At 35.1% G+C, this 16,345-nt stretch overlaps 2 protein-coding genes across 6 annotated transcripts; one reads left to right on the forward strand and one right to left on the reverse strand.

Moving 5' to 3' along the window:
- Positions 1-974: 974 nt before the first annotated feature.
- On the reverse strand, positions 975-6,952 carry LOC123878225. 2 transcript variants are annotated; one of them, XM_045925365.1, is made up of 9 exons: positions 6,626-6,952; positions 6,274-6,564; positions 5,694-5,860; positions 5,132-5,302; positions 4,535-4,717; positions 3,990-4,400; positions 3,280-3,516; positions 1,725-1,840; positions 975-1,072 (listed from the first exon to the last, which is right to left on the reverse strand). In XM_045925365.1, the coding sequence occupies exons 1-9, from the start codon at positions 6,696-6,698 to the stop codon at positions 979-981; spliced, it is 1,743 nt and encodes a 580-aa protein (XP_045781321.1). In that variant the 5' UTR covers positions 6,699-6,952; the 3' UTR covers positions 975-978. The 2 variants fall into 2 exon arrangements, with proteins under 2 accessions (XP_045781321.1, XP_045781322.1); XM_045925366.1 differs by having other exon boundaries at positions 6,274-6,549; positions 6,626-6,950.
- A 158-nt stretch (positions 6,953-7,110) lies between these two features.
- LOC123878230 (leucine-rich repeat protein soc-2) lies at positions 7,111-11,144 on the forward strand. 4 transcript variants are annotated; one of them, XM_045925376.1, is made up of 6 exons: positions 7,111-7,683; positions 8,194-8,356; positions 8,843-8,938; positions 9,453-9,621; positions 10,137-10,249; positions 10,472-11,144. In XM_045925376.1, exons 1-6 carry the CDS (start codon positions 7,193-7,195, stop codon positions 10,541-10,543), a joined length of 1,104 nt encoding a protein of 367 aa, XP_045781332.1. In that variant the 5' UTR covers positions 7,111-7,192; the 3' UTR covers positions 10,544-11,144. The 4 variants fall into 4 exon arrangements, with proteins under 4 accessions (XP_045781332.1, XP_045781335.1, XP_045781331.1 ...); XM_045925379.1 differs by having other exon boundaries at positions 10,490-11,144; XM_045925375.1 differs by having other exon boundaries at positions 7,112-7,683; positions 10,134-10,249.
- The last annotated feature ends 5,201 nt before the right edge of the window (positions 11,145-16,345 follow it).

Below are 16,345 nucleotides of genomic sequence, written 5' to 3' on the forward strand. Positions count from 1 at the left end.
CTTTTCTTATATATTCAAGACTTTACAAGTTGGCAAAATTTATATTTATATCTTTTTTTATTAAATAGGTCACACTATAGAATTGATCAAACGAGAAAGTTAACTATTAAAAATGTTTTTTTTTTTATTAATTCCTAAGCAATTCCAATTACTGGGCACAATTTTTTTTTTTTTCATTTTATTTGATTGAAAATTAGCAGCTTAGTATTGAAGAAAAAATAGTATTATTATAATATTAATTAAATAATGTAAGGTCCATCGCTCACTGCGATTTTTTTCTGTGATAGAGCGATGTCCTTAACTTTTGCCAGTTTAAACTTTAAATAGGGAAAATATTAATTTCCCCATTTCAAGCCTGTCCGACCTTTCAACATGTATAAATACTTGCGCTTTAGGTCTATTGATCTAATTCATACTTACATTGTTCAAACTTCCCCAAATCTGTAGAAACTCTGTTTGCCCTGGAATTCCCGAACCATTTATTTTGCTTGAGTGTCATTATAGTCTGTATACCTATATTAGCTTATTATTTAAGTAACTACTTAAATTTTTGTCGCATTTTTTACCTTAATTGGCGCCAAAAACCATAACAAGTTATCATGGAAAGTGCTTGTCTCGTATTGTTGAGATAATATAATGAATCAGTAGGTATTTGAAAGATTGATTTTTCACGGACTACCGCCCCGTTGGTTAGTGGCATTCACGTTCAGTAACCAAACGATGGATTGTCAGTTTAATATATTTCTTGTTGCCTCCAGTTTTGTTTATTTATAAAACAGCATATACGCAATAACCTGAAAGATATCTTAAGCCTATTTATGTTTGCACTCAAAAAACCGCCAAGAAAAGTTCCCTTTTACTCGAATTACCGCCAAAAAACAATGGCCGCCGAAAGGCGTTCGAGTTCAGAAACTAAACGATGAGTGTTGCCAGTTTAATATTTCCTCAAATATTACCAATTGGTAATTTTTTTCCGGTTTAAATACTGATCGTGCTGATGGTGTCAGCTGGTGCCGGTGTCACGATGGCTTGTTGTATCCCGGGGTCCAGAAGTGGAATGCTATCAGTGGTCCTGTAAGTGTTTAAAAAAAATGTTTTTAAAAGGCTTTAAAACTACTAATTACCGCAAAGAGGTTTCGTGCATCGTATAACCAGTGCAGCTGATAAATTTCAACAGATATTTTACAGCTTGAAGATTGCCTATTAGACGGCGGCATGTGTTTGAAAATGGCTATGTTTGTGTGGACCATAATATTTTATACTAGCCGATTGCCCACGACTTCGCCCGCGTGAACTCTTTGATTTTTCGGGATAAAAAGTAGCCTATGTGCTAATCCAGGATATTATCTATCTCCATTCCAAATTTCAGCCAAATCCATCAAGTAGTTTTTGCGTGAAGGAGTAACAAACATACACACACACACAGTGTGATAGTATGAAGTGTGATGAGCCTGTCTTTTTAACGTGTCCAGTACGTCGATAGGGATGATAATTTTATTCTGAGTGAATTCATACATATGGGCATCTGTCGAAACTTTTTATCAAACAAAATATTAAAAAAAATACATTTTTTCCTCCAATTTCTTGATTTATCCCAGTGAAAAACGACACCCTACCTAAGGAAATCTTTTGTTCCAAAACGCAGTATTTTGCACTTTTTCGTCATGTACAGATAGGAACAGGCTTCAGTGTTAAAATAATAATTATTTAAAACATCAAAATACCTTGTTCGCGCGAGAGTAGGTTCTGTAACAACCTCCTCACAACACGGCGCCGCCGGTGGTGTCTTATTGCAAATTACCGGTAACGTAGTACAAATTGTGGCCGCAAAGTAGATGTGCTGCAAATTCAAATGCAGGTATAAATGTTTATTGCGCGCAAAACAAGTAGTCCAATCTGAACATGAGGCATATGACTCCAAACTGTATAAAACCAGATTTCATCCACACTCGTGTACCTTTTTAGTATTTGGTCTACTCCAACCGCCACGATGCAACTTCAAATAAGACTAATTAACTAGTACTTGTTTTGCTATTACTGTACACTTTTCGAATGTCTTTAGGGAGTATTAGAATAAGTATTCTATGAATCCTGAAATAAGTCATATAGAGGCTGAGTGGAGCGAAGAGGGGAGGGGATGAGCGAAGGGAGCTGGTGACCTCCGTAGCGAAACGAATATGTGAAGCTGAATGAAGTGGCGACCGCGACGGAATGAATGTTCTTGAAAACTTGATTTCGTGATTCTAGGTCAACGGGAAGTATCATATAGGTTTTCTTGACGGACATGGCAGACGGACAGATAGACAGACAGACAGACAGACAACAAAGTGATTCTATAAGAGTTCTGCTGTTCCTTTTGAGGTACGGAACCCTAAAAATCAAAAATAGGTAACTAGTTGTTACATATTTAGGAAATTATTTCACTTAGAACAACTAGTAGATGACTATTTTGTAAAACCTGTTTCGAAACTAGGTAAAAATAACATAAAAAAAAAAAAAACTAAAATAAGTTATTTTTATCGACGAGCTGCGATAACCAAGCGCAAAAAACTGCGCTTTGTATAAATTCTATTTAGGGTAAACGTGATCAGTCTAAGGACACCTACTTATTTATTGACCAGAACGATTTTTAATGCAAATATAATGATGGTTCCGTAAACTGGAATGAAACAAACAGTTAATATAATCTGCCGTCTCAAAAATGAATATGTTTTACTTGGGGATGCAAAACTAAGTTTGTTTGTAAAGTTTTATTGATGCAATTCATTATGTCAAATGGCTATGACTATTATATATTGATTGGTATTGGCCGTTGGGGCAGACGTGTTCTGGAGTGGAGACCGCGTACCGGTAAGCGCAGTGTGGGACGACCTCCTGCCCGCTGGACCGATGACCTGAAGAAGGTAGCAGGGAGCGGGTGGATGAGGAAAGCGGAGGACCGTGTATGGTGTCGCGCTCTTGGAAAAGACTATGTCCAGCAGTGGACGCTTACAGGCTGATGGAATGGAATGGAATCTATTGTACGAGTAGGTATGTATCATCCCATGAGCCGTAGGACAAAGGTGTTAGGACTAATTAGGGACGATTTTCTACCTAAACTTCAAACTATTTGGCGTTACCTATAATATGCGCTTTAAGCAATTAAATATCTCTTGTTATAACGGCGAAGGAAACCATTGTGAGGAAAAGACTATGGCCTAAAGTCTAAACCCCTCTCGTTCTCAGTGGGCCGCTGATGGGTTGATGATGATGATGATCTTCCTAAAATTAATTACTAACCATAGATACAACCAGTATCAAATAAATCGTCGGCGTCGACCAATGAGCAGCGTTTTCAATAGCGACAACTCCCATGACCCAGTTGATCGCGAAAAATGGCTCCAAAACAAGGCATAGGTTTAGATATGTCTTCAACTCATTGCCTTCCGTATTCCAGCTCCATTTCCACGATAAGTTATCCATGTATAGCATGTTTAATAAACCTTTATCCATATTAGCCTTCATCTGTTCACTGGCCTAGAAATAAAAATAATGGACTTACAAAAGTTACCAAAATGGTAGATTTTTGTTATGAGGCAACATTATCTTTCTGTGTATTGGAATTAAATCTCAGGTGAATCAATAAAGGCGGTACATTGTATTAATTTTATTCATCTACGTTCGTTAGACCTAAGACTGGCCCACTCAATAACAAATATTTATTATTATAGTAACTAAGTATAATAAGCAGACAGAAAAAACGATTATATTTAAAAAAAATTACTCTCAATGGGTGTTAAAAATTGACAATCGTATTGTGATTTCATGTTATAAAATTACTGTATTTCAATAATAACCTTTTCGATGAAACTCATACCTACGCTGCAAAGCAGAAAAATTAAGTGAAAGTAGAGCAAAAAAAGTTAAAAATAAGTTATAACGCAGCCTTAAAAAAATTCCTGAGAACGAAAAGAAAAGACAGAGATAATAAAATATATATTATGAGTTACCTCTCTTCCTCCTTCATTAATATCATTGCTTGACGTTCCAATATTAACGTAGTTATCATCGTCATTATAGTTGTATTCCTTTTCCAACGTATCAGAGCTGTCCGTATTCTTCCGACTACTTGCAGGAGTGTACATATTATCGATATTTTCCAAACTGCCATTGGCATTGTCTTCAACCCTATCATTTCTGGGCCAGTTAGCGATATGATGGTCAACTAGTTCTTGTATTTTGGCCGTAAGCATTTCAGTTTGCTTTTGATTTACGCTTTGCAAGCCCACGATAATGATTCCCGTGTTTATTAAGATCAGAATCATGGCCGGTACCATAAAACCCATAACCATCCCTTTTTCTATAGACATCCAGCAGTAATGCTTAATTTCGTAATGTTCCATTGATAATGCATAATTGAACTGTAAAAGTACAACAGGGTAAAGTAAATTTGATTGATAAGTTAAAGATTAGGTTAGTAAAAAAATATTAAGGTACCTAATTCGACTATTCTTTAATAGAGTTAAGTGAAAAAATACTTATTTTAAAAACTCACCATCACAACAATGCCTGGAATGCCATAGGCCAGCAAATAGTTGTATTTCAAAGGTAACAGTGTATCACACACGCAATACTCAGCGACTGCAGCCGCCAAAGCAACGATCCACATTGCGCAAGATATGTGCGTATAATGCAGGACCAGTGCAATTCTTTCGCATTGTGAGGGTGAAGACGCCCCCTATACACAAAAGTAACATATTTATAACCGTCCCAACTCTGGGTGTATGCTCCAATTAATATTATGAAGTGCAATTAATATTATGACAGCTCAATGCTGGGTAAATGATTTTTCTATCATGTGATTGAAAATTAGATCCACAGTATTTCGGCACTCACCTAGCCCAGAAATTCCCCTTACCATCATTTGCAGGTCATGTTTTTCTTCACCAATTATGTTTTGAAGAAAATGAAAATTTTGTAGAAAAAACACTTCAGAGGGTTTTCACAAAACGATTAGCAGTTACAAATAATAGGTACAAAAATTTTCATGTATCTACTATCTACCTCGTTCCTATAATTAGATGGGCAATGTCTTTGAAAGACGCTTATAAAATTAGAAATACATTATTATAGATTTAAACATTATTATTACCACAATAGCTTGTATGTAAATCATGGTACAAGCAATAAGACAGCAGCACAAGTTGATTACGATTGGATAGAGCTTGCTGTTACGTCTGAACTCAGCTGCATATTGACTCCACATCAGCCAGATTATTGCAGACACTGGCAAAGCTATTGCAAGTCCACTTGTGACAAATATCTGTATTGAAAGATAAATTAAGTCATTATAAACAGTAAAGTGCATATAAAACTAGTGATATAGTGGTTTAAGTTAAACAAGCACCAAAAACGAATATTGTAACAAAAAGCGTCGATGTACAACTTTTAGCGTAGAGGATCTCAACTCCCAGACTGCTAGAATTACGTTGACCTCGCTTTGGCAAGCGCAGCATTGGCAGACTCTTCAATGAGTGGAAGGAGGTTATCAAGTGAATCTGCAGCAGACGCTGAATGACAGCGGCGCAAGATTATGCCGTGTGAAAGTTTCTACAAGATACCTATGCCCATCATTCCATGACGTGTGGAAGTTTCTACAAGAAAACTACGTCTAGCAATGGATGTTGATATTGATTGACGATAATCTGACTTACCAAAACCATCCACTCGTTTCTAACGCCATGGCAATTATTAAATCCGTATACATAAGTGACACTGTCTATAATGTTGTGCTCTTTTAGATCGGCATCTGCAAATGACTCCTCAGCGGCTTCCATGTCTTGCTCCGGTATCCTATTCTCATTAAACTTGATAACTTGCGCTTGGAAATAAAAATATCACTTAACTATGTACTGTAAGTTTATTTTATTAAATAATAGCAGCCCGCTCCGTTTTCGCCTGGGCTGGATAACAGATATATTTAGAAGATACATAACATATTATCATGTTTTTCATGTTGTAATTCAAAAGAATTTTTGAAATAGGTGCAGTGGTTCCAGAGATTACTCTCCACATACATACAAACTAACGAAATTCACACTCTTACAGATACTATAGATTTTGAAATAAACCTAAACATTTTAGTAGCACTACAAGAGCACTCTGCTTCGCGATGAGTCTTAATTTAAAGCACTGGCAAGTTCATAATCTGTTTGGAGAGAAGATAGCAAAAATATAGGTACTATGACTCTAATATAAGTAATTACTAAAATATAGGGATTTGTGAATAGGTACCTTGATTATTCCTTGCTATAACTTCTGGATTCGGATATAGCGGTGGATTATCATCATAAATGGAAGACGTAAAGTTAGAAACTACCCCACCATACTCCGTATCGTACGAGTTAATATCATAGTCAGTCCGTTCTTGAACCTTTGGGTATTTTGATTTATGATAATTAACCGATATCGGTTGAAAAGAACGATATGTGGCAAGCTTTTGATTCTTGAAAAAGCTGTCGTCTACATTCGCTCTTCGTATATGATGAGCAGTTTTGTTCTGTTGAAATGCTGTAATAAAAGTTTCTTAATAAAGCCGTAAGAATAATTAATGTTAATTAAAAAACCTTAATGCATACTGCCTTACCTTTACAATCACATACAGAGCACAAAATCAAAGCAAATGTGTAAAACACAAACTTAGTATTACTGCAACTCATTTTTAGAACAATCTTAAAAATCTTTTTATTTTATAAACGAACACTTAACCACTATTTGCATATTATATGTTGAATTTATCTTAAACAAAGGGCAAAGTTGTTTATTTTCAGTAATGCCGATTTTATTTAAACTCATGTTCGTCTCCAAAAAATCAATAACGCTTTTACGTTTCTCCGTACGTAGATAAAATAACTTCTGATGCGCTTCAAAAATGATTTAATTTAAAATTAAATTGATTTCATTTATTTAATTATATAGCCAACAATAATAATTGGCTTTTCTATATCAAAATTGTGTAGGTAAATACTATTTAAAAATTCTTAATTAATTTGAAATGGTAGAAATTCTGATTCATAAAGTGGCAACATTATTTTTTATGATCAGCAGGTGATTGTCAAATGTCAATGTCATTTATGTCACTTGAATTTTCATTATTCCATTCAAACGCAAATTCGCATCAATAGCGATGTGACCAAAAATAGAATACAATAAAATGAGTGCAATATTAAAATTCATCCGTGAAAACCACATACTGGCGGTCATAGAACAGGCTATCGCGAAAAAGAAGTCCCGGTTGAGTTTAAATTCTTTCGAAATCAGTGAAATACCATCGCTACTTTACTCGTGTTTGGAAGTTGAACATCTTTATTTACACATAAATAACATAACAAGTGTGCCAGTGCAGATAACACAGCTATTAAACTTAACTACGTTGACCCTGGATTATAATAATATAAGTTCTTTGCCCGCGGAAATCGGAAACTTAAAGAATCTTATCAATCTAAATATAAGTTATAATCCCTTGCATATTTTGATACCAGAGATCGGTGATTTGGAGAATTTGGAAGCTTTCTGGTGTAATAGGATAGGATTGAGGGAAATACCAAAGGAAATTGGCAAGTTATCGAAACTAGATACTTTCGGAGCCCGTGGAAATGAGCTTAAAACTATTCCTAAAGAAATGACTGTACTTACTAAGTTGAGGTGAGTTTTGAGTGATTTGATGACTTCTTAACTTTTATGGATAGAGAGAAATTCTGTTGAGAGTGAGTGAAAACAAAGTGAAATTATGAAACAAAATATTTTATTCTTTGAATTATAGTCCATGAAAAAAAAAAAAATTATTGATGTTGTTTCTCAGTTATGTAATTTAATCCTTTACCAGTGGTAGATAGATAGACGCATTTGACAATTTAAATTTTTTTGTAAAAGTTTAATTAAAAAATAATTCTATTTTATTTTTAAACCGGCATGCCTGAGAGTTATCCATAATGTTAAATAAAAGTGAAAATCCAAAAATATTTTTTTTGCTATTGTATCGAGTGGGGTGTCAAATGAAAGAGGAGTAATTCTGAGTTCATGAATATAAATGTACAATAACATTAAAATATACAAAGCAATAGACAAACAATTTTACGCTAATATTTCAGCGTTTATTACAATGATCGCAGTCGGGTTTTAGTTTTCAAAATCTTATTCTTTGATTTTTAATAGATGGCTGACCCTAGAATACAACCAAATAGAATCTCTACCACCCTGTATGGATAATATGGAGTCTCTGGTGCACTGCAACATTAAACAGAACCGTCTCAAGGAGTTCCCAGCATCCTTGCTCAAGTGTCCCGAACTTATGTACCTTCAGTTGAACCACAATCAGGTAAAATTACCAAACAGTTTTACACGAATCAAGTGAATTACCAAAACATAATAATTCCTGACTGTGATCTGTGTTTTCTTCCTATTACGATCCGGGTATCTTTAAAACAAGAATGAATAGGCGTCTTCTAGGCAAAGTGTCCCATCTTAGGCCACATCATCTCAAAATGTGGAGTCTTTAATACACTGTACATTAAACAGAACCGTCTCAAGGAGTTCCCTGCATCTGTAGTCTATACTCAAGTATCCTGACCTTATCCTGGAAATTAACATAAGCTACTTTTTTATCCCACAAAATCAAATATTCCCATGGGATGTTTAAAATCTGAAACTCGATTGAAAACAAAATTCCAGGTATAATCTAGTTGAGATATATATATTTTTTTTAAATCTTACATTTTTTTAGCTTTCTTTTTGACATAAGCAATATGCCAATATGCCTATTAACAGATTCAAGTATTAAGATATATATGGCTACTTATTTCAGATAACATGTCTACCAGATGGTTTCGACGTGATACCAACAATGGCACTAGAAATGATCGACCTTAGACATAACCCGATCTGTGAACTTCCACACCCGGTCAGTATTAACTTATTAATTGATTGTTTTTTAATAGTGGTTAACCCTGTGGTTAAGATGTCGGAATCCTATTCGGAGACAGGGGATTGATCCCGGGCATGCACAGCTTATAAGGCTGAGATCTATAGAGCACACTTTGATTTTGTTCAGACTTAAGACACTGTTAAAATGAGACAGCATTATACCGCTGGCATAAATCTGTCTCGTTTTAACTGAAACTTAAGTCTAAGCAAAGTGCACTCTAATAATAAGTCTATAGATTTCAATCTAATTTTCAGAGTTGTGTTTTAAGCAATTAAATGTCTCTTGATTTAATGGTGAAGGAAAACCTTGTGAGGAAACTTGCATTTTGAGAGCTCTCCTCTCAAAAGATTGTGAAGTCTGCCAATCCACATTTGGCCACAGCAAGGACTATGGCCAAACCCTTCTCATTCTAAGAAGAGCCCTGTGCTCAGTAGTGGACCGGCAATGGGTTGATCGTGATGATGATGATGATGACATTATTTATTTATAGGAACATTCCCTAGTACGCTACACGGAGGAAATCCCCTCAGTCGTAGTCCAAGAGCTAACTCCTTCATCAAGCAGTCGAGGCCACGCCGCTCAAGCGCTAGCAGCCAACGCCACAGCTCTTAGACTACCCGCAGTGCCCGCGCCCAGACACGCCGACCCTCTGATGATAGGTATTTAGATATCTTCAAGAATATAATATAAGAGCAACCGCCGAGTTTCTTGCTGGTTCTTCTCGGTAGGAACGGCATTCCGAACCACTGGTAAATTATTTGACGATTCAAAAGCACTTGAAAAAGTTTATTTGAATAAAAATCTATGCTATTCTAATGCACATAAACAAAAACCATGTAAAAATCAAAGGAGTATAGGTTTAATGAAAATTGCCATATCCCTTCCAGGTTAACCTGCTTCCATCTTAGACTGTATCATCATTTACCACCAGGAAGGAGATTGCAGTCAAGGGCTAACTTGTATGTTAATAAAAAAACATCATTTATAACAGTAGAATTTTAATTGAATAGCAACACTGTAAAGGTTACAAACAGGCCTAGTTGTAGATAATCTGTGGTATAAATCTAGAGTCAAGTTGTCTATGTCAATATTGTGCTGTCAAACGAAAACCCAAACGAATTATTTTTCCCTACATCCAAGTGAAAACCTTATTAATCTTTTTTGATTATAGCAGACATAGAGATAGACGGTTCCTCGATTGAAGATTCGGAGGATTGGGAGAATAGCGTCAACAGCTCAGAACTAGATGTTCAGTACCAGAGCGATGATGAAAGGGCTGATAACGAGGTAAGATTCACTCACCCTCACTCTCCCTTCTCCTCTCCCTCCCTTCTTATTGTTTTACCTCTTGTGTAGTATGGAACCATCAGTGCGCAAGTCTGACTCTCACTTGGTCGGTTTTTTCCATTTACACGTACAGAAGACAAAATCCTAAATTAACCTATCCATACTCCCTTCCATACTTGTTCCACATATTTTGGGGCGGTGTTGTTATCACGCTAATAATAGGTCGTAAATTTTTTTCAGGCGGTCGGGATGGTGTTGCCAGAGCTATCTCGATATGCTACCACTGCGAGTTAAATTCCACTGACAACACTGAACAGCGACCAAACAAATACAAGCCAGGAGAAAATTACCACGCGATTGAAAAAATCCAAAAAATAGAGCCAGATTAGAAACTTGCAAAAAGCTTACAAAAAATTACTCGATGATGTACAAGATTTCAGAAAAAAAATCTGAAAACTACCACTACAAGCAAACTTATTACCACTGGCAACACTAACGCACTGGGAAACAAATGAAAGCTACCATTCAAAATAAAAAATTGTATTACCACCACTAAAAGTGGCCAAACAAAAAAGACCAAAAATGTTGATATCCAGATTATAATTTAATTAAAATAAGCTATTATTTAAACAAAAAACGTTTTTTGTTTTAAGTTATTTTACATGTGATATCTTAATTTTTTCAGTGAAACCAAAATGTGAATAGGTGATTAATCATATTTTTTTCTTTCTTTAGACACTTGTCCCACCGCCGACGAGGAAGCGACTAGCTATCGACAATTTTCTCGCTCAAGAAACGTACAATCGATGTATGATGCTGTGTCAGAAAAAGTGATAAATATATTAATAGTTGATATCTGAGTGTGCATATTATCGTGCGAGAACTCTCTTCTATCTTCTATAAAAAACTCGTTCAGCAACTCTCTTAGAGGTCAAAACACTCGTAGTTTGCACAGGAATCAGTATATTTCAGACGCCTATCCGAGCTACCAGCGCGAGTAATCGCCTGCCATGCTCGCACACACTCGCTCATAGCCCAGCGACGAAACTATCCCAACTACACACTCGCTAATCGTCGGCGGTGCGGCAAGTGCCTTAAATTATTTAAAAAAATGTACCTAATATAAAACCATGCTCCAATAGGCTTTACGTAAATAATATGACAATAAAATCTTTACTATTTAAGTCTTTTGCACAAAACATGCCCATATTCTTTTCAGACTAACATATTATTTTGAATTTTTTTAATTGAAAATGTAATAATAAAGCTTATCTTAGCCTTATCTAATTACTGTAAAAAAATGGCCGCGTGGAATGGTGCCAAGAATACTGGCTGAATTATTATTGTATGTAGGTATTGGATTAATAATATATTTATATTTTCTTTACAAAGTGATTATTTTGAAAAAGTAGGTTTATCTACGAAAATATCTTCGAATGAAATATCATTTTTGAATAGGTAATGTAATCTTTTGGATATAATGTAATAAATAATAATCATAAGGATTTACATATTATGTAATTGCCGACTGAAAGTATTGATCACTCAGAAATCGGAATACAATAAAAAAAATCTTTTTTGTGTAAAATAATTCAGATCACAAATTTTGTTTAAATAAAATCTTAGGTCCCGTAAATAAATAAAAAATGGCGTTTTATTTAATCTATAGGAACTGGTTATTTCATATTTTAAGAGGGCTCTCTCCGTCACTCGTTTCCACTCGTTTCATACAATCGTAGTTCCAATTTCATTTGAATATTAAGCAACCAAAGTCTATGAAATTTTGCAGACATATTCTAGAAACTAATATCTATGTCTGTGGTTTTCCAGATTTCTGTTCAAATATTCGGTTTTAAAGTTACGCGGTCTTAAAAAATTTCATACAAACCTTTGAGCCCCTGTAATTTTAAAACTACACATTTTTAGAAAAATCTAAAACACCACAGACACAGATATTAGTTTCTAGAATATGTCTGCAAAATTTCATGGACTTTGGTTGCTTAATATTCAAATGAAATTGGAACTACGATTGTATGAAACGAGTGGAAACGAGTGACGGAGAGAGCCCTGTTAACATTAAGCAACACCTAATATTTTATTTTGTTATTATAGTTCTTGCAATTCATGAGCTCAAGTAAACTTTACAGGTAAGTAAAAGAAAGCTGGCATGTTAACACTAGTTCAGTTTTCCAAAATCTTATTGTTTCTCCGAAAACATAACTGTTTTATGAAACACACACACACGCAAACTCGTGAAATGCAAGAACTATAATAATAACTATTGTGTCTTGTAACATAATAGTACTTTTTAATAATTAGATAATAATAATTAATAGGCTTTATTAAGCCTCTAAATGTTTAGATTATGATAAACTATTAATTAATAATAATTACTAATTCCGTTCTTAACTTTTTCAAACCTACTGCCAAAATGAAATGTATGGAAGAATAAATACCTGGGTATCTATCAAAAGTTATTAAAACAAAGCGGAGTATGAATTGCCGTTATCGGTACCTTATCACTTTGGGTCTTCGACTCGCTCCGTCGCCCCTTCTTTCAGCTTCTCCTACTCGATCTTGGTTCAAAACCTTAGCTTTCCTGACTAGGGGTAGATTTTAACAGGGCTCTCTCCGTCACTCGTTTCATACAATCGTAGTTCCAATTTCATTTGAATATTAAGCAACCAAAGTCCATGAAATTTTTCAGACATATTCTAGAAACTAATATCTGTGTCTGTGGTGTTTTAGATTTTTCTAAAAATATGTAGTTTTAAAATTACAGGGGCTCAAAGATTTGTATGAAAATTTTTAAGATCGCGTAACTTTGAAACCGAATATTTTAACAGAAATCTGGAAACTACAGACATAGATATTAGTTTCTAGAATATGTCTGCAAAATTTCATGGACTTTGGTTGCTTAGTATTCAAATGAAATTGGAACTACGATTGTATGAAACGAGTGACGGAGAGAGCCCTTTTAAACAATTGCTAAACAAATAGTCCAATCTGAAGATACAACACGGCGCTTTGCGCAGGTCATAGACTAAGGTTGAGATCTATAGAGCGCATTTTGTCTTTGCTCAGATTTAAGACACTGTTAAAACGAGACAGCGTTATACCGCTGGCATAAGTCTATCTCGTTTTAACTGAAACTTAAGTCGAAGCAAAGTCAAAGTGCGCTCTATAGATTTCAACGTAAATAATTAAATAAACAAGGTCAGCTATAATATGTTTTTCTACCATGTGCAATACGGTATTCAGAATGAACTATTAATTGTTTTGTATGGACTATTATAAATTAGATTACTTAGGCGCCATCTCCACGGACGAGAGAAACGCGACGATAGTCTCGCCGCGCCACCAAATGCGATGCAATTCTTATTAAGCCAATATCCACGAAGTGAGGGAATTCTCGGTTTCATTCTGAATCGACGACATGTCAATTATTAGGCTATGGTGACGTAAAATCATACAAAAATAGGACTACATGAGGGCTACCTGCGTCAAATGTAAGTAACATTTGACGCCTGCCAGCGATGTCGAAGCCTCGACGTTTTGTTAGAAGTTCTCTAAATGTCTGCAACTGTGGCGATACTACAGGCGCGGATCCAGGATCCAGACCTCAAAAAATGATGTGGGCACAGCCACCAGAAAACCGGCCAAGTGCGAGTCGGAGTATGAACTGGCTCATGATCGACATAGTGAATTTCTACAAAGGAGATGTTTACAAAACACATGGCGCCCTGACCAAGATTTTGTACAGTACATCGCGTTGGCAAAGCCGTGGAACGAATACTAGTAAATTAATGAACCTCTAAAATATTAGTTTTCACTCACAAAAACTACATAAGAAAATGTCTTTGTTTGCACACTTTTAAAACACGCCGAGTTTCTTGCTGGTTCTTCTCGGTAGGAACGGCATTCCGAACCAGTGGTAGATCATTTTGACGATTCAAAAGCACTTGTAAAAGTTTAATTGAATAAAAATATTTTGAATTGTTTTGAATTTTGACCAAAAAAAAAATCAGTGTCACATTTAGACTCTTTTAACTACTAAATTGATTTTGATGAATTTTTAAAAACTTTAAAGCCGACCGTGGAAATATGACGTCACAAGTCTATTAGGGTTGTGGGCATGCCCATCGTGCCCACAATGGTCCGCTATTATTGCTATACTATCGCTGACGATAGTAGGTCAAACTGATTGCGATTTTCTCGCTCGTGGAGATGGCGCCTTATATTATGGTAAATGGTTGTATATTTATACATTATATTGTTATTGGTATACTATTGATGGTGTAAACGGGTCTTCGCGAGAAACAAAATTATTATTACGCAAAATAAAAGTTATTACTATTATAATTAAAGTATTTTTATTTAAACCTTTTAAAATTAATATAATATATTATGATAAGAGCCTCCTTTAAAAATAATTTAATTGAATTTCTAATACAATATTCGGTTTTGGGTCAACACCAAATACCAAAATTTCAGGTTTGTAACTCATTTCGTCTATGAGCTAGAGATCCAGACAGACAACAGGGTGACATTAATAGGGCTCCGTTCTACCCTTTCGTTAGGTAACCCTAAAAACTATTGCTCCCCAAGGGGTTCCGTGCTTCTAAAGGAAAAACGGAGCCCTTATAGGATCACTTTGTTGTCTATCTGTCTGTCAGCCTGTCGTCTGTCAAAAAAACCTATAGGGTACTTCCGTTGACCTAGAATCATGTTTGGTAGTTAGGTAGGTCTTATATCACAAGTAAAGGAAAAAATCAGAAAACAGTGAATATGTGGTTACATCACAAAAAAACTTAAAATGTGTTTCAATTTTCTAAGTAAGATAACTATACCAAGTGGGGTATCATATGAAAGGACTTTTCCTGTACATTCTAAAACAGATTTTTATTTTTATGCATAAAAGTTTTTGATTTATCGTGCAAGATGTCGGAAAAACCCGAGTACGGAACCCTCGGTGCGCGAGTCTGACTCGAACTTGGCCGGTTGCCAGTTTTTCTAGCTAGTTAAAATAAAAAACTTGAAATAATGTACGAGTTAATTTATTTTATCCCAAAATAAAATTAATAACTACAATAAAAATTAGTAAAACTTAAAATAATTTGTACAACATTTATTTAAAGCTTTGGTCATACCAAACGCCCCCCGGTCAACGCTAAGTTTGGTTTGATCAACCCTTAGTACTTTGGTATAGCATAGTTGATCATATTTTACTAAGTTAGTTTCTAAACCACCACAAACGGTCATTGGATTTAAAAATATACGGCAACAAATGAAGTTATTTTATTAAAAATTGTACCTTAAGGGGCATGACGGTCTCATGCCCCTTAAGGTACAAATGCCCGCGAAATTCAAAATTAATTTGGTTTTTCTGCAGTTTACGAACTAATACGACAAAATCAACTTTATGGCATTCTAATTCCGACAATGGCAGCAACATCTTCACAGGATTATATCATAAAAATCTTTACTTGAAAGTGTTCAGTTCAAGAAATTAGTCAAAACAAGTGTAAATTAAAAATTTATAACACCCCCGACAAGCGAAGGTCACAGAAACAACTAGAAAAAAGCTGGTAACTTTCAAACGGCTGAACCGATTTTCTTGAATTATAGCTAAGGACAGTCTCGATCAAGCCACCTTTCAAACAAAAAAAAGTAAATTAAAATCGGTTCATTCGTTTAGGCGCTACGATGCCACAGACAGATACACAGATACACAGATACACAGATACACAGATACACACGTCAAACTTATAACACCCCTCTTTTTGGGTCGGGGGTTAATAATGAGTTTGACATGAGTTACTCACAAATTTGACGGTTCTTTAATTTATTTCTTAAACTGGACCCTTTCAAGTAAAGATTTTTATATAAACCTGTGAGGATGATACTGCCATTGGCGCAATTAAAATGCCTTAAGGTGGAAGCGACGGGTCTGCCCGCGAAATTCAAATTTAATTTGGTTTTTCGCAATTTGTAAATAAATTAAAGTATCGACTATTCTCACAAATTTGACGGTTCTTTAATTTATTTCTTAAACTGGACCTTTTCAAGTAAAGATTTTTATATAAACCTGTGAGA

Source organism: Maniola jurtina, chromosome 25 (genome assembly GCF_905333055.1).
Source record: "Maniola jurtina chromosome 25, ilManJurt1.1, whole genome shotgun sequence".
Classification (NCBI taxonomy): Eukaryota; Metazoa; Arthropoda; class Insecta; order Lepidoptera; family Nymphalidae; genus Maniola; species Maniola jurtina.